We start from the raw sequence: 17,159 nt of genomic DNA, 5'->3' as shown, positions 1-17,159 counted from the left end.
GTGTATCAGCACCCTTTGACAGGCAGACATAGGTAGGACTGAGTGAGCTCTGTGGTCTAGCTGAGGAATATGCAGAATCTCTGCAGGCATGCTAAATCTCTGATTCAGGAAGAAAAAGGTAGTACAGTGCTCTTATAAAAAGATGAAAGATAAATTCCTTTTAATGGCAATGCTAACAACATCAGAGAATTATTTTTCAGAAATGTAGATTTAACATTTTGGAAATGCCTAGAGAGAAACGTATTTTGTGGTTATAAGTCTTCTGTTCAACAAAATGTTGAGTCAATTAATACTTTCCTTATGAAAGTATAAAAAAAATAAGTACTAGGGCTCATCTAGAGTAACTCCCACTGTGATTCTGTGGTGTACTGATACCTGTGTCTAGTTATACTTGAAGTACATAATCTAAGAATTACATTGCACTGATCACTTGGGATGTTTTTTAGGAAGATGTGGGGATTTGTACTTCCAGGAGTTGCTAATTTTTTGAAAAAAAGAGCTTTAGAAGCAGCTGTGTCCTAATTTTCCTTTTTAAACAACTGTGGTAGAAGGCAAAAGTGTGGTAACATATGTATGTAGTGGGTGTATTTGATTACTTATATACTTTGTTTATCATTTATGGCTTAAGAACAAGCCCAGTTCCCAGTGCTGAGTTTAGTCTAGGTTCTTACAGCTCAAACCTTTTAGAGAAATGGTGATAGCTTACACAGTCTGTTTCATTTCTCTTTTGTTTTCTGCATCAGCCCCCTCTTTTGCTGGCACATATGCTCACACTGATGCATGCACACTTTTGCTGTTTGCAGTGCAGGAGAGATGTAGGAGCAAGAATGAGGGGGTGGAACTTCAGAGTCACAAAAACTAATCAACAGCAAATGTAGCATTGGCAAATATGGCCTCTGCTGTCCAGTAAAATCTTTTTCACTTTTATGTTGTGCACTTAAAAGTGCACTAAAGACTTTAAAGATGATTATAGTTTATTTTTAACCTTTTTATCTAGGTAAAGATACTATAATTTAAAGTCTTGGGATAATTACATGCTTTATGGTTGTCAGTAGGGTTCAAAATTAAATACTCTGAACCTCTGACTGCAGAGGTTCATTCTATTCTCAGCTGTGTGTTGGGGTCCATCCCCAGCCATCTATCAGTTGTGTTTAAGAGTGGGGGGAAAAAAGCATTACTCCAAGTACAAAAGACTGCAGGAATGCTTTGTGCTTAGAGACTCAGTTACTGTTTAGCACTAAAACTGACAGACTACTATAATTTCATTGCGGGGGATGTTATAATATTGTTTTCTTCCTGGCAGTGTACTGCTCTGGAAGTCAACAGCATACTGTAGAATTTAAAGTAAGTATAAAAGCTGTCTGCCTTTACAATTAAAAACTCCGAGCATGTCCTGATTTTGTAGCCTTTTGTGGTAGAGGGAAAGCTATACATAAAGTAAATTTTAAAAGTTTCTTCCAAGCCTCTCATTAATCTCTGCTTGAGCCTTCTGCCTTTTAAACAACTGATAAGGGACTCTGCTGTTAAAATATTAAAAAACTAAACAAATGTTCAGTTTTATGGGTTTTGCTGTATGACTGTTCCTAACAAAATTGACAAAATTTATAGTAGATTCTACGCAGTGGAATCAATTTGCATTGTTTTGGTTCCATACCTGAGGGAAGTGCTGGCAAGAAGGGAGAGTGGCTTTGAGCCACAATATGCCTTAACAAACAGAGGCAAAAAAATGGCAGTATCAGTGGCAGTTACTGCTTGTTCCAGTGCAAGTAAAGCAACTAGCTTTGAAAATCCCCCACAAATGCAGATCATCTTCCCAGAAAATGTGCAGTTTGTTGGAGTGAGGGCCCCATCTAACTGGCAATTAGAAATGAAAATTTGGGGTTTTTGATTCAGTTGTCCTGCAGGGACTGGTGCACCATTTAGCTGTCGTCACCTGGATGTAGATGTATATGACTGAAATAGTAGCATCATGTTTCAGCACAATGCTTTGTAAAGCTGCAGTATTGGTCTTAGTGTCCGGCTTTGTTAAGGCCTGGTGGCCTACAAAGCTCATTGGGGATTGAAGCATTCAGATGTATCATCAGATGGAAGTTGTACAGCCTCTTCCAATAATTTTCTTATCCTGAAAACCTCACTTCTCTCTATATTTTGGTATTGCCAGCACTGCTTAAAAGCCCATGGTTTCCATTGCTTGGTTTATCTGAAGGTTTGTCATTGTTACAGTAGCACATCATGCTTGCTTTCCTTGTGAAACCACTGCTGGGCCATCGGGGGCTAAAAACTGCTGGGATGGAGACTGCTGTTTACTCTAGCTGTGTGTCTTCTGGAGAGTGTTAGTGCCCCGCCTCTTTTGCTGACTGATCAAATTCAACAGGTATAAACTCAAGGATACAGTATTTCCCAGAAATGGGAATGGTATGTGCCCCCCTTTCCTCCCTTCATCTTTCAAGAGATCAAGCTGTGGAATGGGGTTAAGAGTGGGAAGTTACCAGCCTCAGGAGGTCATTGCGTTGAAGGTTCCCCGGTAGCTTTGCAGTTTGATGCAGCAGAATGTGTGTTAACTTTCCACTCATTTTTCAACATTTTATGTTTATACTTGAATTTTTTTCTAGTGAGAGCAAACTTTTCAGTTGAAGTCACTCTTAGCAACAAGATGCTTTGAAGAAGTTTGCAAAATAAACAGAGGGAAATAATGGCTCTACTGAGTGTGAGTTGCCTTTTTCCTTTTCTTTGCTTGTCTTCCAGAAACAAGAGGGATTGCCTTAAATGATACTGTTTTCTGCAGTGGTGGTCTTTTTGGCAAAAACTTATGCTGTTTCAGGTTTGTGGAGCAACTGAAATGATGTTGACCCAGTTATTTTTCTCCTGATGATTATATTTGTATTTTCCTTGAGAAGAAAAACTTTTCTGTTGTATTAAAAACAAACAACAAAGGAAGCTAATTTTCCCAAACTTGGAGTGTAAGCGAATCACCTTTTTTTCTGAAAGCAACTGGAACATGGCATTTCTGTCTGCCACTCAGCCTTTGCATGCTGGAAAAAGGCATAAGGAGTCCATGCTGCTGCTGAAATACACAGAGCATGATTTTGTAAAGAAATGCTAGATTTGCCAAACTATTGTGGTATGAAGAGCAGATTTTGGTGCCTTAATGTTTTCCCTGATTCTTCTGCTGTGCTTAGAATTGGATAACAGTCTTCCCAGCTTCAGCCAGGAGTCTCTGACTTCTTCCGCCTCATCTGCTCCACCTGCTTGGTTTCTTGCACTATATCCTGCTTCTGAACAAGGCTAATATATTTCTCTTGTATGGCTGTAATTTTATGAGGGCAACAAAGGTTTTTATAAATAGTAGATGTGAGTATGAAGTGGAGAAAATCTCAAGTATGGTCTGCAGGAGGTTGGAGCATGGTCAGTTTGTACGGATTGAGAGACTGCAGATCTCTGGCTATGTAAATTATGAATTGTATTATAAATTACGATCCTAAGTTTATTTCAGTTAATGAAGTTCTTTCTGCCTCTGAGGAGAGGCAGAAAGAACTTCATCAACTGAAATAAACTTAGGATCATACAGTCCGGTTCTGTAGCTTGTGAGTATTAGCTGCTTGTAAATTCCTAGCATATTTTACTACAGCTATATACACAGTAAAGAATTTTATTGCTTTTAGCAACAGAAAGATAGGGAGGACAGTACTGGTGTCTTGTGTCTGGAAAGTAGTATCTGTCACTAGAAGTGGCATTTTTTCCTGTGCATTTTCTATGCCAGAGTGCAGACAGGCTTGTTTGTTCATTGCTAAGTGCTAGTCCAGCAGCATTCAGTGTTTGCTCTGATCTGACACATGGTTTTGGCTTACAGAATTTAGAATATACAGTTTTCTGCTAGAAGGACATAATGTCCTGTAATGTTTTATAGCAATTTATATCTTTGATATAGAGGAAAATCTGTAGTGCAGGATTTCATTTTCAGTTCTTTGTAATTATACAGTATTCTTGCTTATTTCTGTTAGAAAAGATTTCAAAGACATCCTTCTGCTGTTGAGGTAACATGTATACAGAAAAGAGAATCAGTTATGGGCATGCACTTTTGATACTCAGCTATTTTCAAGTCAAGGATTTGCCTACAGAATGGAGAGATCAGATGTGTGTGTGTGTGTGTGTGTATTAAAAAAAATTGCCTGGCTTTCATATTCTAGTAATGGTAGGCGTGTGTCATTATTTGAATTGAAACTTGTACCTAATGCCAAAACAGCATTTAGAATTGCAAAATTTGCAGAATCACAGAATCAATTAGGTTGGAAAGGACTTCTGAGATTCAGTCCAACCTTTGACCACACCACCTTGTAATTCAGACCATGGCACCAAGTGCCATGTCCAGTCTTTCCTTAAACACCTCCTGGTACGGTGACTTCACCACCTAATTGACTCCAAGAACATAATTGGAAGATTGAGCTCTTTGAGTCTCTCATTATGCTTGAAACTAAAACAAATTTAAAAGGTTAGGGTCACAGGAAACTTAATGAGGTGGAGGTTTTAGTTCTGTTTTAAAATGTTGGCTCTTTGCTTGTAGGATTACAATTTGTTCTTTTCAAGAAGATCATTATGCATGTGGATGGTGTGCTCTCATTAAGTTTATCAGAAAATAGAATGTGCAAAACCAAATATAGTATTGAAATGCTGAAACAGGAATGAAAATAAAAGGGAGAAGGGAATTGCATTGATTTCCTGAATGAGCAGGTTGCAGCGGTGTGGGCGGGCTGTGGTGGATCTGCTGACTGGCCATGGGCTGTGTGGGAGAGCTCCCAGATGCTGAGCTTACATGTGCTCCTACTCGTTTTCTTCCTTTTCATTCAAACGATCGTTTTAGCAGTGGGGGGGCTTTGTCTGTTAGATACTGTTAGATTGTGGCTGCTTACAGAGCAGGAGAGTCTGATAACAAGCAACAGATGGCAAGCAGATTTTAGTAGGAAGTCCAGTCTCATTTTGTTCAGTGCTCCCAGGTAAGGAGGTTACTTGGTAAGGATGGAAGTGTGTGTGTTTTTGAAGAACTGCTGCTGCAGCTCTGATTTGAGCTATACCATGCTGCTTCTGCTAGCAGAGTTGCACACAGTGTGATGAAATGGAGATCGCTGTGAGTCAGGAAGACAATAAATTATAACTGTGTGGCTATGACAGCTCAGTAGGAGCACCTATGGATGGAAAAAGCATTACATACTTTTAAGCTGTTGATGTGAGATAATTTTTTTACCACTTTAATGAAAGCTTAATCAAATGAGCACATAAAGCTTGGAGAGGAAAATATTTCTTTTACACAGGAAATAAAACTGCACAAACAAACATGTACTGTTAGCAGAGCAAATTTTATTTCAAATGCAGAGCTTTAAGATTGAAAATACAATCTGTGAGAATGAATTTTTTTTTAGGAAGACTCTTCTGTATAGACAAGATTTTCAGTAGAGTGTTTATTAACACATGAAAAATAGCTTTCTGTTTAAAATACACAGGGATCAAATTAGAAGTAAAATCACCATGGTCTGTGGCGATTATGTGCAGCTGTAGGAATTCACTTCTGCTTGTGTAATGGGTCTTTCTGCTTTAAAAGATTAACAACCACCCCCACCCCTAATTTTAGAATATATGCATTTTAGGTGGACAACAGTCTCAGCTTTCCTAGTGGTTCAAAAGTCATGCAGTAAAAGATATTCTGGACTTAAAATATAAATGATAATACATCAATTCTAATATCATAGCACTGCAGTTATTTTATAATGCTTGTACAATAATCATAACTCTTGAGAGAAATATTTTATACTTTTGTTGCATGCTGGAGCATTATGTGTAGATTTTTTTGGGTCAATCTCATTAGTCCAAGTAAGCCACTTGAAATACTTACAGGATAAGGAAAACCCTTTCTAAAAACACAGAAAAACCCTCCAGAAGCTGAAGAGTTAATGGTGGGGTTGCACTGGATTCAGTGTATTTGCAGATGTTGCTGCAACCAACTGCTGATTTTTCTCCCATCCTGTCAGGGAACTCTGCCAGCTGTGATTCATGGAATGATTTTTTTGCGCTGAGTAATCTGTGGTTTTTCTTTTTTCCTCTTCCCTCTCCCTTATTTTTATCCTGAACTAAAGCACTATTCATTTCGGCTAAAGGGAGGAGAAGCTTCCAAAGCATTAATACAAAACATTAAATACACTGTGTTTTGAGTGGTGGAATTGTAACAAATTTTAAACTTGCAGTAATTTTACTTGGTCTTAGGCAGTCTAGTCCAGTGTGGGAAAACAGTTTTAGAATAGAATCAGCTTTTGGTTTTGCTAGTCATATGGTTTCACAGTTGTCTTAAGACTTCTGTACTAGTATTGCTAAAGAACATCCAACTTCTGTGCTGATATTATGCCTTCTTTCTCACAGATCGCTCAGAAAGAAATAAACCAGACTGCCGCTCTTCAGGGTAAGAACTGTATTTCTCTATTTATTCTTCCCTTCTCTTTTTTTTTTTTGCCCTAATGTTTTTCCTTTTATTGGGTGAACTAGGAAATTAGCCAGAAATATAAAAATGTCATTCTTCTATTTCTCTGTTTTGGTAACAGTAATGTAAAATAAAATAAGTTTTGTGTTAAACAAAATAAGTTTGTGTTTAAAATAATTGTTTTGTATTCTTTATGGGCAAAGTTCTTTTTTCAAGAAATTAAATAGGACTTGCTACATTGTAATTGTATTCACTGAAATCCCAAATACTTCTTTGTGTATCATGCACAGGGTTGTTTGGTAAAACTGTGGTTTAAAACAAGAAGCCCTTCATGACTTTTACTACTTTGAGCTGTTTGCTTCTATAGCAAGGAAAATAATTCTTGGTTCAGTCAAAAATAGCAACACTTTTTTATTTATTCCATTAACTCTGATTCCATCATACCCAAGGTTTCACAAGAAACAAGCAAAACTGTTTTAAACAAAGCCCATACACACACACCAACACGTTGTGTTTATTTAGAATTTCCATCAGGACTTGTCATGAACTTCTATGCTATTGATTTGCAAGGCCATATTTTCCCTTAAGCTTCTGAATATTCTGTAGTTCTTCTAAGCTTCTGAGTATTCCGTAGTTGTTCTTATACTCTGATTTTTAAATAATCTCTTTCTCTATTGCCTCGTTTTCAAACTATCTTTCAGTTCTCCACTGGGGAATAGGATTTTGTCCATGTCGTGTGGTAGATTGTGGAATTCTAATGAAAAAAAGTGATAGAGCAGACCAGCGAACACTGGCTCTCCCATTCCTTTGTGAAAAGTCTTTCTAAAAACTTCCCCTGATGTCTACGCTTTTGACATGACCTGACCTTTTCATTTGATATTTACAGTCTACATTTTTTCCTTTTTGGTACAGTTTTACAGTACGGTGGCTAGGATTTATAGCTGAAAGAACAGTGTAGCATTTTCTTACAGCACACTTGATGTGTTGTATCTGTTGTGTGATGTGATGGGAGAGGATGTTTTTCCCTTCCCGCTCCCATCTGCCACAGCACTGTAGCTGATTCCAGCAGCATGTTTAATTTGCAGGGGGGTATTGCCATTGTCTTTGAATACTTTTATCTGCTTAAAAGGTCAATCACTGCATGTGCTGATTTTCTTTAATACTTAAAAATACTGAACTTTTCTCTTTTCTTTTTTTTTTAAATTTTGTGGTTACAGTCTAAATGTTAGAACTTTCATTAGATCATGTCATATTACAATAATGTCAAACAAATCCAAATCATTATCAAAAGGAAATATTAATTTATCAAAATGTTTAGTTTAAGGTTGAACTAGTTTCAGTCTCTTCCCCTTTCTTCTCCCTAGTTGTTCTCACCAGTATCTTTTTGCTCTGGAGTGTGTTTTACAACTTTGAATTTGAACCAAAAGCAAAGTAAAACTTCAGATTTTTTTTTTCCATGGAATTGGAAAGTCAAATGTGGACCAGCCTTGGCAATAAAACACTGCCCTAAGTTGCCTGGACTACAGTTTCCAAATTCTCAGGTGGAAAGCACAGAGTAATTAACAGTGTAATGTAAATTGCTCATAATGTTGAGAGAAATGCAGCTTTCAGTAATCTTTCATTCCTGTCAGTAGTGCATGTGCTTTCTGACCATATCTATATATCTTCTACCCCCTTCTCAGTCTCACTGGTCATTGTAAATTCATCATGAGATGTGCGGAAGACAAGCCGCCATTTAAAGGGTAGTGTTGTTTTGTGCATGTCTCACTGCTGTTTCTAGACTGGAACAGGAGCAGCCTGCCTTACTTAAACGATGTATTCTGCTAATTGATATTGCTACACTCAGTGGTTCATCTCTCATTATAATTAGAAGCATTATTCTGTGGTGACAAATTGCTGGGCGAGATTCTTATCCCAAGTCTGGCCGTATCATGCCCTGGAAAAGAGCAGCAGTTGCATCCAGGCCAGAGCCCCTTGATAGAAGACCTGAGGGAAAACTAAATTGTGAAGTATGCACAGCTAAAACTGAAGTGCAGAGCACTCTTCTCTTGTAACATAGGCAGTATTTCCAAGCTGTTTGAATATTACTGGGGACCGTTTTATTCCATTTTATGATGAACTACTGCACTTTGGACACTGTCCTCTCTGGGAGCAGTTCATGACAAGGGAAGAAGAAAATACAATGGTTCAGAGGCATTTTGGCTACTTATTCCTTAAACTGAATGTTGAGGGATGCATAGCTTAAACACACAAGATACTATCCCTCTCATGGTCTCAAGTGGAACAAAAATGTCACTGCTGGTGAGACTGCAGGTCTTGAACTCAAGGTCTGGAAACAAGAGTTTCTGCACTAGAATTTCTATGAAGTATTGAATGTGGACATGGGTAGACCAGCTAACAAGATGAAGGAATAAGCAGTGAGCCTTAAGAAAGGTATATTACCTAAGATGAAATAGCAGATGTAGATGTTTCCAAGAGAGATTCAGAGAAGTAGTTTATTGTTTCATACAAAACTCTGATGAGATCTTCCCCAGAAGTCTGTCAAGTCTAAGTGGGGAACACTGGGATAAGAAGAGACCAAGAAAAGGCCCAGTTATTCACCACCAACTCTTCCTTGTGCGTTGTAAGGTTGAGTTGTGGTCTGGAGCATGATCATTGTAACAGAAAGGTCACATAACAGTATTCCTTGTGATTTCAAGGTTCTTGCCCTTTCTAATCTCCTGTTCTTATATATGTCTCTGCCTATGTATTTCTAGACATATTTCAAGCTTGTGCTTGAGTCTTTGCAGTATTAGGGATGAAGGGTTTATATGTAGTGAGACAGGATCAGTTTTAAAACATACTTTTGGACATAATTCACTTGCAGTGAAAGACATTAAAAAACCTGTTCAAGGTAAAACAGTGGCTATATAAATAGTCATTAATATAGTACTTTATTATAGGGTGATGCCATTTAGAAGAATTTTTACAGCAGTATCATGAACTTTGACAATTATTCTGGTTTGGTTATTAGCCTGTCAAATGTTTAGCATGGGAGAAATGCTACAGAAAGAGGGAGCATTCTGAGAGTGATACAGGGATCTAGCATGGCTTGGGGAAGAAACCTGGAGAGTGGATGAACCAAAGACCACAGATAATGATTTAAAGGGAGGAAAACAGGTAACCTTTACAAAATGTGCATTATTACATTATCTTCTGCCTCTTTAGGTGATTAGCAACCATCTGACACTCAGGAGAGTTTAGACAAAGCAAGGAATAGCAGAACAGGGCCTGTGTATCTCTTTCGTGTACTGCTCTGCACTGATTTTTTGTTAAATATAGCACATTAGTAAGATCAAAACAAATGTTCACTGAATCCAGATAATACCTATTGCTATGTTAAATTTTTATCAAGAGACATCTAGTTTCATGACCTAATAGCCACCCTTCAATTGCTACATTTCAGACAGTATGAAAATATATCTCTACTGGTAGCAGTGGTCTGTAATTATAATTCTTGATTTTACTGTCAAGTCATGCTTGTACTGTTGTCTCTGATAGCTTCAGGTCATGCACTGCTGTAACACAGGTCAATTAGGTCAAAAGAATTAGCTCTTTATTCCTCTAAATGTTTTCAAACTGAAAATTATATGATAGTAATAGAATAGAAGATTTCAGACATCTGCATATTTGCAGTTAATCCCTGAATGTGAGTAAAGCTTGTAGAAGGAACTAGATTTTTTTTTTTCTTCTTTTGGTTAAGGATTATGGATCAAAAAATCCTGAAACATAGTCCTATAATTTGGTATAATACATTGTAGTAGCCTTGACCTTGGATATGAGCAGATGAAGGTAGCTAACAACTGCAGCAATTTATTGAGAGATTTAGTAGGGTATCAGTCACTTGAAGTTAAGTCAGAACTATCAGTGTCTACTGTGAAAAATGGGGAGGGGGATGTAAATAATTAGTTCATTTCTAGAAGCAGATCCTAGGTTTTACTGCATATAGTCTGCCTGGTGACTGTATATTTCAAGTTCTTTTACAGATGGTTGCCTTCATTTGATTGCAGTAAATTGAGCTATTTTTATTTAAAATGCATCAAGTCAACAATACAAATAGACAAAAGTCGTCTTTTGTTCCTTTATAAACAAGCATTTGTAGTGGCTGATCAAAGGGGCTACTGATCCCTTTAGTGAAGCTCTGGTAAATCAAGTGATCATTTTTATGAATGGTATTTTGTATCTGACTTTGCTTTTAGTTGTTTGGTGGTTTTTTTAATGTAACAGAATTCCATTAGTGAAAGCTTCTCTGCATTTCTAGTTCCTCTGCTACGTAATGTTGATTTTGTGAAACTGTGTTTAAGAAATACTGCAGTAACAGTCGGACTATGTCTTAATAATGTGCTTTCCCAGATCATCTGTGAAACCTAAAAAGACACCCTTTCATGACGATCTTAAGTGTTTAACAGAGCATGAAGGGAATCCTAAAGGAAGGCACTGGCTTGAGAATGTGGTGGAACTGTCCCCTCTTTATAATTAAAATGAGGTGGTTTTGCAAATCAGTATGCTTTTGAGGTCTTGAGAAAACAGACAGTAACAGGTTTTTCTATGTTGTAACCATTACAGTCAGTCGTTTAATAGTTTCACCAGATCATAGAATATCCTGAGTTGGAAAGTACCCACAAGGGTCATTGAAATCTTAACTCCTGGCCCTGGATAGAAGCATCCCCAAGAGTCACACCATGGGCCTGAGAGCATTGTCCAAATGATTCTTGAACTCTGTCAGGCTTGGAGCTGTGACCACTTCCCTGGGGAGCTGTTCCAGTGCCCAGACACCCTCTGGGTGAGGAACCTTTTCTTTATATCAAAACTAAACCTTCCCTGACCATAGCTTCAGGTCATTCCCTCAGGTTCTGCCACTTGTCACCACAGAGAAGAGATCAGTGCCTGCCCCTCTTCCCCTCACCAGGAAGCTGTGACTGCAATGAGGTCTCCCCTCAGTTTTCTCTTCTCCAGGCTGAACAGACCAAGTGACCTCAGCCACTCCTCACACAGCTTCTCCTCAAGGCCCTTTGCCATCCTTGTTGCCCTCCTCTGGACACTCTCCAACAGCTCAGTGTCTTTCTGATGTTGTGGCACCCAGCACTGGAGGTGAGGCTGCCCCAGTGCAGAGCAGAGCAGGACAATCCCCTCCCTTGCCTGGCTGTGCCTGCTGCCCCCCAGGGCAGGGCTGGCCCTCCTGGCTGCCAGGGCTCAGTGACTCACATTCAATGCCATGGACCAGGACCCCCAGCTCCCTTTCTGCAGTGCTTCCAGCCTCTCATTCCCCAGTCTGTGTGTACATTCAAGGTTGCCCTATCTGAGGTATAGAATCTGGCATTTGTCTTGTTAAACTTTATGCTGTTGATGAATGCTCTTGGTCAAAGGGGCAGTGTGGATAGACTTCTGCTGCTTTTGTACTGAGAAATCACAGAATGGTGGGAAGGTCATGCAGATCACGTAATCAAGCATGGTGCTCATAGTGGGAAGATGCTGATGCTGGGTCAGGCCCATGATGTTTTTTATAGCCAAGATTAGAAAATCTCCCAGGAATGAGAGATTGAGCCTACTTACTTTCAGCCCACTCTGAGTCTGCTTGTCTGTCATTTACTAACTTTATTTCCAAGTGATAGTGCTGTGGGAAGCACTACCAAAAGAAACAATCTAAGCACGGGACTACTTAGTATCCAGGAGGACCGAATTCATTCACACAAACATCCTGAAGTACAGTTTTTCAACACTGTTGTTTAAAACCCTTATGTTGTCTACTAGCAATGTGTGGACAGCCTTGTCAATGCTTCTGTTTTACACAGGAAAATTTCAGGCTTTTGCCCATGCAGCCAGTGTAACAGACTGTAATACACATCTGAAGTTTGAGACTTTGAACCTTGCTGGCACTCCATCTGAATGGGAAGGGTTGTGTTGGGGGATGTTTTACTGTGATATTCTTATTCATTACATTTAGCTTTTGCTAGCCTGATACTCCCTAGCCTTCCAATTTTTAAGGCTAGGGAGTATCAGGTTACTCTTGCTCTAAGCAGGCTTTTAGGCTGTGAAAGTAGAAATGTCCTGCTTTTGTACCCTCCCAGCAGGTCAGAAATTGGGGTAGTTCTAAAAAGTATCTAGTCTCCTTTCCAAATCCTTGGGGTGAAGTTTCACAATTGCCCTGAGCTGAGCTAAGCCTGTGTTGCTCCAAGAAGGAAAGGTTTCATTCTCTCCTTTGGGCTGCTGTCAGTGCTCATGTGGTTAGTTGGATCACAAGGCTGGTCTCCAGGGAAAAAAAAATAGCTGTGTCTCCACAGATGGAGCAGGTTCAACATAGAGGGGCAGAATGATTTCTTGCAAGTTCCACAATCAGTCAATGGCAGAACTGGAAACAGAGGCTCTGAGTTGTGACTTTTCTTGTTATCTTAAAAGTAGGCTCATGTGACTCCTTTATTTTCAGTCTTAGAGATAAATTTTGGACTTACTCACTTGCTCAGTGCAATCCCACAGGTTAAATATAGATTTAAGCTGGTGCAGTTTGAGATTGGAATCTATTTATTTATCTTTCTTTTATCACATGTTTCTCATCACCACGTGCTTTCACCTTGGAGCTGTTGCTTCTGGGAGTAGAATAAGCTGGAGCAATTTTGTGCAGCTTGTTTCTTTGGTAGCTTCTTTGCCACAATAAATCATTATGCTTAATTTTTAATTTGCAATATTAATTTTTACTCTGTTCAGTTTATACTTATCTGTAAGTGAGGGAAAAAAGAATCACAGGTTGAGCTGAGGAATAAATGGCAGATGGGTTCAGCATAGTTTTTGGCACTTAGGGGTCACAAGACTATCTAGAGCCTGTTCCTGGGGGTGTTTGTTTTAGTGTTGGCAATTTGTCACTGTTGCGTTGGGGATTTTTGCCTATTCATCTCGCAGATAGCAGTAAAGAGTTGTTGTGAAGGGTGTGTCCTAGCCAGCCTCCTAGATCCCTTACTCCTAAACAGAGAAGAGGGATTTGTTTTAATAAAAAGAGTGCTCTGTTCCTGGTTTCTGCAAAGGGAATTCTGAAGGACTGTTTGCTCTGGTGCCCTGAACAACTCTTTCCATTGTCTGGGCTGCTCTCCAGTGCCTATTCTAATTCATAATGGAAAATAACGCTGCAAGTGAGATGGTTGTTGAAAGAATAAAGAGAAAAAGGCTCACCCTCTGTCTTCGCTGAAAGAATTTCACTGCTTCTTTGGGCATCTTATGTACATGAGCAAGTTTCACCATCCCATCAGCTTTCAGAATAGTCTTCTATAGAAAGTACTAAGGACCATCCACACTCCTTGTGCATTAGGAGAATTATCTGGGGCATAAACAGCCACTAGTTCTAAGAAAGATGGTTTCAGGAAGGAAAATTGCACATTTTTTAAGCCAAGTTATTCAGTCATGGTTATAATTTTGCTTCTTTATAATTTTTTTTCTCCCCAAGACATTTCAGTGATGAACAGCAGATGAAGTTTGTGGTAACTGTGTAGGAGGGCTGGGAGAGAATTCTTTCCAAAGGTATTTATAATGCTCTCAAAGAAAACAGAAAAGGAGGAGGAGCTGCTAAGAGAAGCCTAAAGGATGTGTCAGGGTTGAGGAGGCAGACTCAGCAGGTTGTAAACTTACAATGCAGAAGTAGTAATCGTGAGGTTGTCTCTGAAAGAATTTCATGTTGATATTTTAAGAGTGTTGGAGCTTTTGTTTATTTCCCTTGGGATTTATGTAGGTTTCTGTCTAGGCTCAGTATCTACATTTTCTTTTGCCTCTGGAATTTGAGTGGGAGAGCTCAGTTTGCAGTTATATTGTATTCGTTTCTGTGGCCTCTTACTCTGATGTGCACAAAAGAGAAGAGATTGTTATTTCTTTCTCTTTTTTTTTTTGTTCACTTAACAAAGTAGGTGTACCACTCACCTACTTTGTAATTTCATTGTAAGTTATTTCTTTGGTGTCTTTGTTCTTTATTCTAGTATAGGGAATCAGTTACCTTAAGTACCAGCGTCTGATTTGGCAGGTTGAACATTGAAATGATTGATCAAGTACTCTTTTAAAGCATGTAACAATTGCATTCTTACTACATCGTGGGGGTGAAGTATTCCTAGTGAGGCCTGTCACATTGATAATTTCTTCCTCTTAAATGTATTTTAGTATAATGTGCAGTGTAATGTGCAGTTTGCACAGCTGTACTTTTGACTCTGATTCTATCATTTGTGAGAGATTGCATTTCTGATTTTTTACAAAATTTCTCTATTCAAAAGTGGTATTTGAATATGAGCCATGTTTGCATACTGCGTTTGTCCTAGTTTTGGCCATCTGTGACAAATCACAGGCTCAACTGAGCTAGTATTAGCCCCTAGTGTAGACAAGGATGAGCTGCTTTTTCATCTGTTCCAGCTGCTTCAGCTTCAGGAAGAGAACTAAGATCCAGTGATACAAAATGTCATGTTGCCTGTTCCTTCGGAGGCTTAAAACCTATGGCAGGTCGCCAGCAGGTCTCATGCCCAGGAAGGTCCATGGAAAGCATTCATAGAAGTATGGTCTTTATAAGTATGCATAGCTGCATCTTATTCTTGGGAGCATTGTTGTTACAAGAGGTTTGTCATCTGACTGTGTTGAACATTGTCATCTCCTGAGGCTTGAGGCAAAGGTTGACTTCTAATTAAAGAGGAGGTCCAAATCTAATCAGGGTGTTCCAACCACAAGCAGTAATTACTGTGTTAAATCTCCCTTTGATCTATAGCATTATAGTCTGGTTGAAGAAAAAGAAGTACCTCAGTGATATCACGTTTTTATTAGGCAATACTTTTGCTTGGAATAAATGCTTAGTAAAAAGAAACAGCTTTGATTTTACTATTATAATTCTTCTATTTCATTTCAGTGGACTTCTGTTTCTCCATCCCCTTACACACCAATATCCGGTATCTAGTATTAGAGTATCTAGTATTAGAACCTGAGAGGAGGTTGGAGAAGTGAGAGGACTAGAGGAAATGGCCTTAAGCTGAAACAGGGGAGATTGAGATTAGATATAATTTAAAAAAAAAAATTCACTGTTATGGTAGTCAGGCATTGGAGTAGGTTGTTCAGGGAGGTAGTGGAGTCACCATCCCTGGAGGTGGTCAAGAGACATCTGGATCTGGTGCTGGATGATACAATTTAATGGTTTAGTGGTTCAGGGGTTACAGTTCCAATGCCTGGTTGACGGTTGAACTTGATGATCTTAAGGTCTCTTCCAAACTTGTTGATTTTATGATTCCATGAATACAGTATTAGTTCAAACAATCCTGATATAATTTTGTGATTGGACCAGGTCAGGAAGTGTCACAGTTTCTTTGGACAACTGTTTTTTAAAAGTCTCTGTTGTTTTATTGCCTTTTTACACAGCCCCTTCTAAAATAATAGGTCCATGAATAGCTGAAAGCATGTAGTGCTCTTGACAGGTGAAGTTTGGGCAACCAGGAAGAAAGAGAACAATATGATGGGACAAGTACATTAATGACAGCTACTGGAGAGGCTTTCTCACCACACCTTACTGGTGTATAGGACAAAAGATTATTTGCTTTACTATTCAATCTATCTTCTTCCTTCTAAGGTTGTTGACAAGGAAATGAGTTCTGTTAAATGAACTTTTTACAGGGTGAACTGACTAGAAATGCTTTCTGTTAATAACAGCATTTATTTTTTTCACCAAAGACAGATCTGAAATGACAACACAGTTCTCTGGTGCAACTTGAAGCCATTTCCTCTTGTCCTTTTCCTTGTTATTTGGCAGAAAAGACAGACCCTCACATTGATATAACCTATTTTCATGTGGTTGTAGAGAGCAATAAGGTCTCGCATGACCTTCTCCAGGATAAACACCTCCAATTCCCTCAGCTGCTTGTCAGTAGATTTGTGCTCCAGACCCTTCACCAGTTTTGTTGCCCTTCTTTGGACACTCCCGGTACTTCAGTGTCCATCTTGTAGCCAGAGGCCCAAAACTAAATACAGAATTCATGGTATGGCCTCACTAGTGCCGAGTACATAGCAACAATCACTGTGCTGGTCCAGCTGGCCACACTGTTTCTGAGGCAGGCCTGGAAGGCCACCTGGACATATGCTGGCTCATGAACAAACACTATCAACCAGCATCCCCATGCCCTTTCTCACCAGGCAGTTTTCCAACCATTCTTCCTGTAGCAATGCCTGGGGTTGTTGTGACCCAGGTAAAGGACCCTGCTCAAGCAGGGTGATGCTACAGCACATTGTAGGGATTGTGTTCAGGCAGTTCTTGAGTATCTCCAGTGAGAGAGACTCCAGAACCTCTCTGGACAATTTGGCACAGTCACCTGCACAGTAAAAAGTTCTTTCCTGTGTTCAGTGGAACTTCCTCTGCATCAGCTTCTGTTCCTTCCCTCTTGTCCTCTTTCTTGGCACCACTGAGCAGAGTCTGACTCCATCCTTTTGTCATCCTCCCTGCAGATACTGAGACATTGATGAGGTCCCCTCTCAGTTTTCTCAAGGCTGAATAGGCTCTATCTTTCAGCCTGATATTTTAAGGGAGATGCTCCAGTCTTATTGTCATCTTTGTTCCCCTCCTCTGGACCTGCTCCAATAGCTCCATGTCTCTCCTGGGGTCAGGAGCCCTGAACTGGACTCAGCACTCCAGAGGTGCCTCACCAGAGCTGAGCAGAGG

The 17,159-nt window shown here is 39.4% G+C and overlaps 1 protein-coding gene across 3 annotated transcripts in view; it reads left to right on the top strand.

The window, feature by feature from the left end:
- The window catches only part of SH3D19 (SH3 domain containing 19), an 82,187-nt gene that overhangs the window by 11,671 nt on the left and 53,357 nt on the right, over positions 1-17,159 (top strand). For all 3 annotated transcript variants that reach the window (XM_059844370.1, XM_059844369.1, XM_059844371.1), the window contains exon 2: positions 6,406-6,445. In XM_059844370.1, the coding sequence (XP_059700353.1) occupies positions 6,406-6,445 (40 nt within the window). The remainder of the gene's footprint in view (positions 1-6,405; positions 6,446-17,159) is intronic.

The sequence above is a fragment of the Haemorhous mexicanus genome, chromosome 4 (genome assembly GCF_027477595.1).
Source record: "Haemorhous mexicanus isolate bHaeMex1 chromosome 4, bHaeMex1.pri, whole genome shotgun sequence".
NCBI classification, from domain to species: domain Eukaryota; kingdom Metazoa; phylum Chordata; class Aves; order Passeriformes; family Fringillidae; genus Haemorhous; species Haemorhous mexicanus.
The sequence above is the reverse complement of the archived record's forward strand: the minus strand, read 5'-3'. Positions and strand labels throughout refer to the sequence as shown.